The following is a 9,623-nucleotide window of genomic DNA, read 5'->3' as shown; positions in this document are numbered from 1 at the left end:
ATTAAATAGTTAACTAAAATAGTCAACTTCTCAAATAAGGCCATAGTAAATTAGGGAAATACTAATATACATACTCTTAAAAATGATATACTTTATACATTTTAATTATGTCATTTTCTTCTTTAATTATAATGTTTATTTATTTTTAATTTTTTTAGTAATAACTTAAAAAATATAAAATTATATTATTTTTTTAATTAGAATGTGCATAAGATATACATCTTTTTAAGAGTGTACATAGTGTACATCACTTTGTTTTACACTTTTTAAAAAAAAAAAATCAAAAAATTTAACTTTCAACTTACTTTTCAAAAAAATTCTAATATCTATTTTGGGGACGAAGTTAAAAATATTTTTTTTTAAACTTTTAATCTCTTCTCAGTCCCTTCTAAATTTTTTTAACTCTTTTTAAAAAAATATATAAAAAAATAAAAAATAATGTAACTCGAAATAAATTAAAAATTAAAAAATAAAATTTAACAACCATTCTAAACTAGTGCAATGTAAAACACCTCAACCACTATAAAAGGACGAACTCATCCCTGGTTCTACAGCTCATTACTCCTCGCCACAGACTCCAACACAAACCACGTATAGTACGGAGAGAAAGAGGAGAGAGGGAGAGTCAAAGCATCGTGTGGTTTGTTTGGAGTGGGTGTTTTTGATCGATCGTCACTATGTCTCTTCTTTCCGATCTTTGCAACTTGAATCTATCTGAGTCCACCGAGAAGATCATTGCAGAGTACATATGGTTAGTTTTACTTCTCTCAGATCTCTCTTTCTCTCTATGTTTTTGTTTTTCATGTTTAAGGCACTCTTGATTGCAGATCAGTGTTTGTTTTGCAATTTTCTCTTTATTTTGTTCTTCATGGTTGTGACTTCTATGTCTCATGCATAGGTCATAGAGTCATATACATTCCATTTTGTTTGAAACATTTTCTGTGTTTTTTCCTCTTTTTTTTTTTTAGTTTTTTATTATAACAATTTGGATTTTTTTTTCCCTCTGTCTCTTCATATTTTATTATCATTGCACAGGATCGGTGGATCTGGTATGGACCTCAGAAGCAAAGCCAGGGTAATACTTTTAATGAATTTAATTAATGCACACACATAGGATCTGTTTGGTTGTCTTTATTTATTTATTATTTATTATTTACTTTTAATTTTAATCTTATCATTTATAGAAAAGTTTGGAGAACTGTTTTTAAGAAATATTCTGAAAACAACTCAATTTTTATGAAATACTGAATGGTTGGTGTTTGGCAAGTGGTTTTGGGGCTAAGATAGCCGAAAAAACAAAATAGGCTATTTTAGGCCCAACAAACAAAGTATCACATCTAACCCATAATTGTTACACTCTTCTCTCTCTCCAAAAAAAAAAAAAGTCAAAAAAGTAAAAAAAGCCAAATAAACTATTTTCAAACTAAGGGTTGGTTTGGGGTGTCCTAAAAAAGTGCACTTTTTGTCTTTTTACGAAAAGATGTGCAGAAAAGTAGAGAGGTGATGTGATGAAAAAAAAGATAAAAAGATAAAAAGATGGATTATATAGTGTACCCCAAACCAGCCCTAAGTTTTTTAGGCAAAAAAAAAAAAAAAGAAAAAGTCAAAAAAGCCAAAAAGCTAACTAGCAAATCACTTTTTGAAAATTATTTTTGCACAAAAAATGAAAACTATATGAAAACAATGATGTTTTTGAATATTGGACTTTTGTTTTTCCTGAAGCAAAAATCAAAACACAATCAAACAAGCCCATATTTTCTCTATTGGTGGTCTTAGTTTTTAATGCACACATGGGTTTGTTTGATTGTGTTTTCATTTTTCATTTATATCTTATCATTTTTAGAAAATACAGATACAGAATTTATTTGGCCAACTGTTTATTTTTATCAAATACCAAAAAACTTGTTAACGAATTTGGAAATTGTTTTTGCACAGAAATAGAAACCATATGAAAACCAAGGGTGTTTTGAAATTGTCATATTTGTTTTCTAATTTTGAATTTGAATTTTTCATGTAATTTGGTCGCTGATGATTTTCTTTATTTTTGGTTTCTTACCCTTGAATCAGACCCTGAATGCACCAGTCTCTGATCCTTCAAAGTTACCACAATGGAACTACGATGGTTCCAGCACTGGCCAAGCCCCTGGCGAGGACAGTGAAGTGATTTTATAGTATGTTATCTTGATTTCAATTCTCAGTTTTCATTTCAGTGTGTTTCTCAAAATTCTTTGGAGATTGGATATAACATTGGTTTGTTTATGCAAACAGTCCCCAGGCAATTTATAAGGACCCATTCAGGAGAGGCAACAACATTCTTGTAGGTCCCTTCTTTTCCCTCTATAATGTAAACTGATTTATAAAAAGAATTAATTTATGGAGTTTGTGGTTGTGTTTCTAATATGAGCAGTGACAAACAGAAAAATATGCAAAATGACGTGGCATTTAAACATCATTCTTGTGACCAATTTTGTATAAAAAATTGGTATGAATAGTATTTTTCTTCTAATATTGCAGGTAATGTGTGATGCTTACACGCCGGGTGGAGAGCCAATCCCAACAAATAAGAGGTTTGATGCTGCCAAGATATTCAGCCACCCTGATGTTGTTGCTGAGGAACCTTGGTATGTTCTACTTTTATTTATTAATTTGTTCATAAAATAAAAAATAGTTCTTTTCATATGGTACTGTGCTTTTTAATGTTGATTATTGGGAATCTGCATTATATTTTCTGCTCCAATTGTGTACTAACTTTTATTTACTTATTTATTTTTATTTTTTCAGGTATGGTATAGAGCAGGAGTACACTTTGTTGCAGAAAGAAGTGAAGTGGCCGATTGGTTGGCCTGTGGGAGGTTATCCTGGACCACAGGTAGTGAAGTTTCGCCATCACCAACTATGTCATTGTATTACTTCTTTTTCTTTGAAAAATGATTGTGTCACATTTTTTAATATGTCTTGATCACTATTTTTTTATTTGCCCAATTTTCAGTACTAGAAATTCTGGGTGTATTACTCTTTCTTGCCATTTTTATTTTATATATGATATATGAAAAAGAAATACTATGTTTTAGTTTGTGTTCTAAACTGAGTTTTAAATGCAATTGTGATTTTGCTTCTTCTTTCTCTTTTGCCAAATTACCACTTGAGCTTGCTGTTAGAAACTGTATGTCTCGCTCCATGAAAGTAGTAGTAGAGGACCGTTTGCATACAATATGCACAGTAGTGGCCCGAGTTTTTATTTATTTCTTTATCATGATGTGCTAGGCATCAAAATGAGGTGTTATTTTTCTGGCCATTTCAAAAATTGAGGCATCCAGTAATAATAATTTATTTTAGTGAGTCTTATACATTGGGCTAATTGTTGATGAACCACCTCTGGATATGTTTTCTTATTGGGATCTGTTTTAGGAAATGTAGTCTTGGTTAAATGTGATGAACCTGTTTTCAATGAGGCCTGTGATACTCTCTTGATGCTTGAATTTAATGGCTTTGTAAATAGATTTGAATTTAAAAAAAAAAAGAACTTGTTTGGCCTGAAGATTCACAAGAGGATTGTTCTCTAGGTTATTTAGCTTCAGCCAACCTGATTTGTGTTGCTCACCACCACTGTTCCTCTTCCTTTTTCATATTGAGGTTTCTATGTGTTTATAATAATTGTGAGTTTTATTTTGGCTTTATCAAAACAGGGACCATACTACTGTGGTATTGGTGCGGATAAAGCTTTTGGGCGAGACATTGTCGATGCCCATTATAAAGCATGTCTTTATGCTGGTATTAACATTAGTGGCATCAATGGAGAGGTGATGCCGGGTCAGGTAAAAGATTAATTTACACATTCTATCCATTTTATTTATTTATTTTTTTTGGGGAAAAAAAAGTCTAGGAACATAGAAACCGATCACATAATTGAAGAAGGGGTTGCGTTTGGTTCTGTGATTGATTTCTGTACAAGTAAAAGAACTTTTTTTTTTAATCTTTCCCTTATAGAACTGAGGCCATGTTTGTTTGGGCGGACTGGATTAGCATTCCCATGACTAATAGTCCTAGGACTACGAATCCGTTGGATTATGTGTCCTATCTTAACTAATAGTCAAGTTGAAAATAATTAGTCCGTACTTCAATTGTTTAACCAAACATCGGATTAATAATTTTATTGGACTATTAGTCCAATCCCAAACTCATGTCCACCCAAACAAACATGGCCTTAATGCTTTGTCTCGTCAGTTGCCCTGTTTATTGGTTTTGTTGACCTCAAAGTTTTAAATGTTTTTCTTGTGATATGTAGTGGGAATTCCAAGTTGGGCCTTCTGTTGGCATCAGTTCTGGAGATCAGTTGTGGATGGCTCGTTACATTCTAGAAGTAATTTGATATATACTTATACTGCAGTAAAGTGTCGGATATCTGCATATATGTTTCCTTACTGACACATTTCCTGAACTGACAGAGGATCACTGAAATTGCTGGAGTCGTTGTTTCGTTCGACCCTAAACCTATTGAGGTTAGTTTTTGTTTGTGAATGTCCCCTCTTCCTTCCTGCTAAGTCCTCTACTATTTGCTACTAATGCTTCGTTTGTTTGAGTGGAACACATTTTCGCGCACAATTTGTTATTTTCTGTAGAAAATATTTTCCTATATTTAGTTGCAACTTCAAAATTAATATTTTAGTGGTTGTCTTAGCGGTGGTGGTGGTGGGATTGGTAAGACCCGTCAAAAGTATAAACCATTTTCCATTCAAATAGGCTTATTTTCCGTTTGCCTTTCATTTTCCACTGCACCAAATGTCAGAAAATGCAAAAAATGTCTGTTCGGCTGAACAAACGGAGCATAATGTTCATTACATTATATTATATAGTGTAACCAAGTCTACATGCCTTTTCCAGAAAAGAACTAGGCAACCTGTCTCTAAACTTTGTGAAATTTTGTCAATAGGGTGACTGGAATGGAGCCGGTGCTCACACCAACTACAGGTAATATTTTGCTCTGTATGCCAAAAAAAAAAAAAGAAAAGAAAAAACCTCGCAAGAATGATTTGTAGACCAGGGTCACACCCTTATACGTGTAATGTCTAATATAGCCTATTCATGTTGGTAACAGTACCAAGTCCATGCGAAGTGATGGGGGCTTTGAAGTCATTAAGAAGGCCATCGAAAAGCTTGGATTGAAGCACAAGGAACACATTGCTGCTTATGGAGAAGGCAATGAGCGTCGGCTTACAGGAAAGCACGAAACAGCTGACATAAACACATTCTTATGGGTACGCTTATCTTCAGAGTAACGCTAGAGACCCATATTTGAGACCCCAAATGCACCTCCAATGATATGGCAATGAAGTAGAGTCCCACGTAATTGAGAATGTGATGACAAATCAAAAGTTGATATTTATCTATTTATCCAAAAAAAAAAAAAAAAAAATACACCTATCATGCCACATCATTATAGGTGAAATTGTGGGGGATTTATTTGGGGTCTCAAACATTTTCCCTTATTTTATTTTCCACGAGTTCTTATGCTTTCTATAACATGTTTTTGCTTATTGTTATGGTGATGAATTCTGAATTCTCTCTCTCTCTCTCTCTCTCACTAATAGTATTTGTTGCACATATTTTGGAAGCATTTTAAGTTGATGGGTCCAAGAAAGAACCCAATTGAGGAATGGTACACGGATATATTGGGAGTTATTAGCTTTTTCTTCTTTTTGGCTCGACTTATGGGCTTCCTTCATGATTTTGTTTTGTTGCTGAGCTTCGTTATGTTTGTGTTGTTTGAATTATATATTTATTTATTTATTTTAAATTTCAGGGTTGTCTTAGACTAGATCAACTTCAAAAGTAAAAAAAAAATCACTGAAGACTAAAAAATCCCCCCGAATATTTTATTGGGGACATTTTCTTGTCAACACTTTTTTTTGCCTAATGGTTTTTGTCACAATTCTCATAGTGCTTGTTCATGTAATTTACTGATAGGGAGTGGCAAACCGTGGAGCCTCCATTAGGGTTGGCCGGGACACAGAGAAGGCAGGCAAAGGTTATTTTGAGGACAGGAGGCCTGCATCAAACATGGATCCGTACGTTGTCACTTCCATGATCGCAAACACCACCATCCTCTGGAAACCGTAAGAACGGAAGCAAGAATTTCTATTGTTTTTTGGATGTGCACATTTTGTTTTAGTTGTTTCCAAAATGTATTTGCAGTTGTGCGTTTTGGACATTTGCATCTTCATTTGCCGTGAATTGACAATAAGTTAATTGACATTAAAAAAAAAGAAGCAGGCTTTTGCCTTATTAGTAAATTCATCATGGTATGTTTGGCTGTTAATTTTTGTTTTTCTCCTGTTGTTTTCCTTAATTTTTTGTTTTTGTTTTTGTTTTTGTTTTTGTTTTATGGATGAGTCATTGAAAAGGTCAATACGAGCTTGCTCTTTAAGTGAATGAGACACCCCTCCAATTGCCGTGAGTGTAAGTCCGAGTTTGGTTTTGTTCTCAAGTATTGTTTTATGTTTTTGAATTTTTTCTATGAAAACTTGCTAGTCTGTACAAGTTGGGATCCTATTTAAAAGTGTTTGGTAGATGAGATTCTTGTGTTTTTATATTGGGGAACTTACTGATAAGTCTCATGTATCAAGTTCAAGATCAAGTTAATCTTAAAACAAAACACGTGCACCAATTAGTCCAATACATTTTTAATTGTTACCAAATTTTATTATTATTTTTTTTAATTTACAGACACTGTTCACATTTTACTACTGTCGGACTTCTATTTAACGGTCGTCGAAGACTCACCGGAATGTCGAGAATATTGTCGGAAAAAAAATAATTAAAAAATGTTATGAAACTGTAAAATTTTACAGTTCTAAAGAATGTTATAAAACTGTAAAATTTTACAGTTTTAAACCATGATTCATTCTAGCACCAAAAAAAAATTTTAAAATTGCAAAATTTTACAGTTTTCACTGTCTGTAATTAAAACTCGAAAACTATTTGTTCAGAATTCGAAAATTTCCTCTATTAGAACAGAAAAACAGAAGTGTATAGCAGAGAAAAAAAAAAGAGATCGAAGGAAAAAGGCGGATGTAGAGAGAGGATTATACTCTGACAATTATTTTTTGTTTAGATCTAGCCAAATCTGATGTAGATCTACTTATCTAAGTAGATCCACTCATCTTCTTCGTCGGAAATATATATCTTCGCTGTCGGTGAGAGTGAAATTACGAGTTGATTTCGATTGTTGGCGATTATTAGTGAACCTCGATCAATGGAGAAAGACATGAACACTTGCACCATCGTCTATGACGAAGACGATGAGAGAAAAATGTAGAAAAAAAGAGAAAGAAGAAAACGTAAAAAGGGAGGAAAAAACCAGAGAGATGGAGGAAAAGATTTTTGGGTGTACTCAAAAAGTTATGAGATTAAATGGTGTCCACATGTTCCACATAGGACCTGTGGATAATTTCTCCTTTTATATTTTGTAAGTGTGGATTCCGGCCTATATTGAGAATTGGTAATTTTAGTGGTTTTTTTTATTTTTTATTTATATATATTATCTATAAGAATAGATAGAATTGCTGACTTTTTTGTATTGTGTTTTTGTCTTTTTGTTAAAATGTTATGTTTTCAAAATAGGCCTTAGGGTTTTTTTTTGGGGGGGGGGGGGGGTGTTTTATTTTTTGGAAAATTGCAAATCAATGGGACAGTAAGGAAATGATTGCACTATTTGTGGAAATTTTTTCTAGTGTAATTTTGACACGTATAAAAGAGTTGAACCGGACACAAAGACTTGCACGTAAGATATTGGTACCATCACAAAAATATAAATATTCTTTTACTATTCTAATGATTTGTAATTTTTTTATTTTGTCTGATTTATTATCAAGGAGGTGTAGGGGGGAGGAATTGTTTTATTTTTTGGAAAATTGCAAATCAATGGGACCGTAAGGAAATGATTGCACTATTTGTGGAAATTTTTTCCAGTGTAATTTTGACACGTATAAAAGAGTTGAACTGGACACAAAGACTTGCACGTAAGATATTGGTACCATCACAAAAAATATAAATATTCTTTTACTATTTTAATGATTTGTAATTTTTTTATTTTGTCTGATTTATTATCAAGGAGGTGTGGGGGGGGGGGGAGAGGAATTGTTTTATTTTTTGGAAAATTGCAAATCAATGGGACAGTAAGGAAATGATTGCACTATTTGTGGAAATTTTTTCACAATTGTTTTATTTTTTGGAAAATTGCAAATCAATGGGACAGTAAGGAAATGATTGCACTATTTGTGGAAATTTTTTCCAGTGTAATTTTGACACGTATAAAAGAGTTGAACCGGACACAAAGACTTGCACGTAAGATATTGGTACCATCACAAAAATATAAATATTCTTTTACTATTCTAATGATTTGTAATTTTTTTATTTTGTCTGATTTATTATCAAGGAGGTGTAGGGGGGGAGGAATTGTTTTATTTTTTGGAAAATTGCAAATCAATGGGACCGTAAGGAAATGATTGCACTATTTGTGGAAATTTTTTCCAGTGTAATTTTGACACGTATAAAAGAGTTGAACTGGACACAAAGACTTGCACGTAAGATATTGGTACCATCACAAAAATATAAATATTCTTTTACTATTCTAATGATTTGTAATTTTTTTATTTTGTCTGATTTATTATCAAGGAGGTGTATATTATAATCAAATATGATTTAGACTTGTACTATGCACATAAGATATTTGTACTATCATAAAAATATAAATATTCTTTAACTATTCTATTGATTTGTAATTTTTAATTTTTTTGTGTCTAAAGAAGGAGGAGATTTGTATTACAATCAAATATGATTTAGTTATGGTGGAATGTGGTTTTTTTTTTTTTTTTGTTACAAAAAAAGGGATAGGTAGGCTATGCCTAGGAATGGCAATGGGCCGGGTCGGGGATGATACTCTCCGTTCTCGATCTCCAAAAGTAGAAAAATCTCCGTTCCCGCCCTCGTTCCCCGACGGGGAAATCATCACCTCTCCCGCTTCCATCCCCTAACAGGGATCGGGTTTCCCAAACCTTGAAAAATCTCCGATAGATCTGTTCTCAAAACACACACACACACACACACAAGAACAACTGTTCAGATCAACCACAATCATCGACAACCGTCACCAACGGCAACAAATATATATATATATATATATATAACAACTTTTTAAAAAAAAATGTGTTCATCAACGCAAACAGACAACAACAGATGTATATATAACTTTAAAAAAAAATTTGTTCATTAACAACATATATATATATATATATATATATATATGGAGAGAGAGAGAAAGAGAAAGAGAGAGAGAGAGAGAGAGGGGCTTCTGTAGCTCTTCCTGGTCAGGTAGCTTCACAGTCCTGTTCAGATTGATCCAGATCGGTAGCTTCACCGTCTGTTCAGATCAAACCACAATCTGTTCAGATTGATCTAGATTGATAGCTTCACGAGATCGTTCCTAGTCCAGTTCAGATCTGTGGCAATAGTGGGCTTCACGGATGGACTATGGTTCATAAGCGAGACAAAGAGGGAGAATGGAGGGCTTCACAAGCGAGACAGAGAGGGAGAAGTGAGTGAGGAAGAGAGATATGAGAGAAACA

General features: G+C 33.1%; 1 protein-coding gene across 1 annotated transcript; it reads left to right on the top strand.

The window, feature by feature from the left end:
* Window positions 1–485: 485 nt before the first annotated feature.
* LOC114266034 (glutamine synthetase cytosolic isozyme 1) lies at window positions 486–6,316 on the top strand. The gene is made up of 12 exons (XM_082911776.1): window positions 486–751; window positions 1,036–1,075; window positions 2,068–2,171; window positions 2,269–2,317; window positions 2,515–2,621; window positions 2,782–2,869; window positions 3,687–3,815; window positions 4,286–4,360; window positions 4,446–4,499; window positions 4,931–4,968; window positions 5,096–5,255; window positions 5,965–6,316. The coding sequence occupies exons 1-12, from the start codon at window positions 678–680 to the stop codon at window positions 6,115–6,117; spliced, it is 1,071 nt and encodes a 356-aa protein (XP_082767902.1). The 5' UTR covers window positions 486–677; the 3' UTR covers window positions 6,118–6,316.
* Window positions 6,317–9,623: the final 3,307 nt, after the last annotated feature.

Source organism: Camellia sinensis, unplaced genomic scaffold, assembly GCF_055761805.1.
Source record: "Camellia sinensis isolate YWXY unplaced genomic scaffold, ASM5576180v1 Unanchor13, whole genome shotgun sequence".
NCBI lineage: Eukaryota > Viridiplantae > Streptophyta > Magnoliopsida > Ericales > Theaceae > Camellia > Camellia sinensis.
Note: the sequence above shows the minus strand (reverse complement) of the source record. Positions and strands in the feature narration are given on the sequence as shown.

Excerpts from the sequence above, each read along its gene's own strand:
- LOC114266034 (XM_082911776.1), top strand. The coding sequence starts at position 678 with ATGTCTCTTCTTTCCGATCTTTGCAACTTGAATCTATCTGAGTCCACC. Across the intron at positions 2,318-2,514 it reads GGAGAGGCAACAACATTCTT|GTAATGTGTGATGCTTACAC; the intron begins GTAGGTCCCTTC and ends CTAATATTGCAG. Across the intron at positions 4,969-5,095 it reads GGTGCTCACACCAACTACAG|TACCAAGTCCATGCGAAGTG; the intron begins GTAATATTTTGC and ends TGTTGGTAACAG.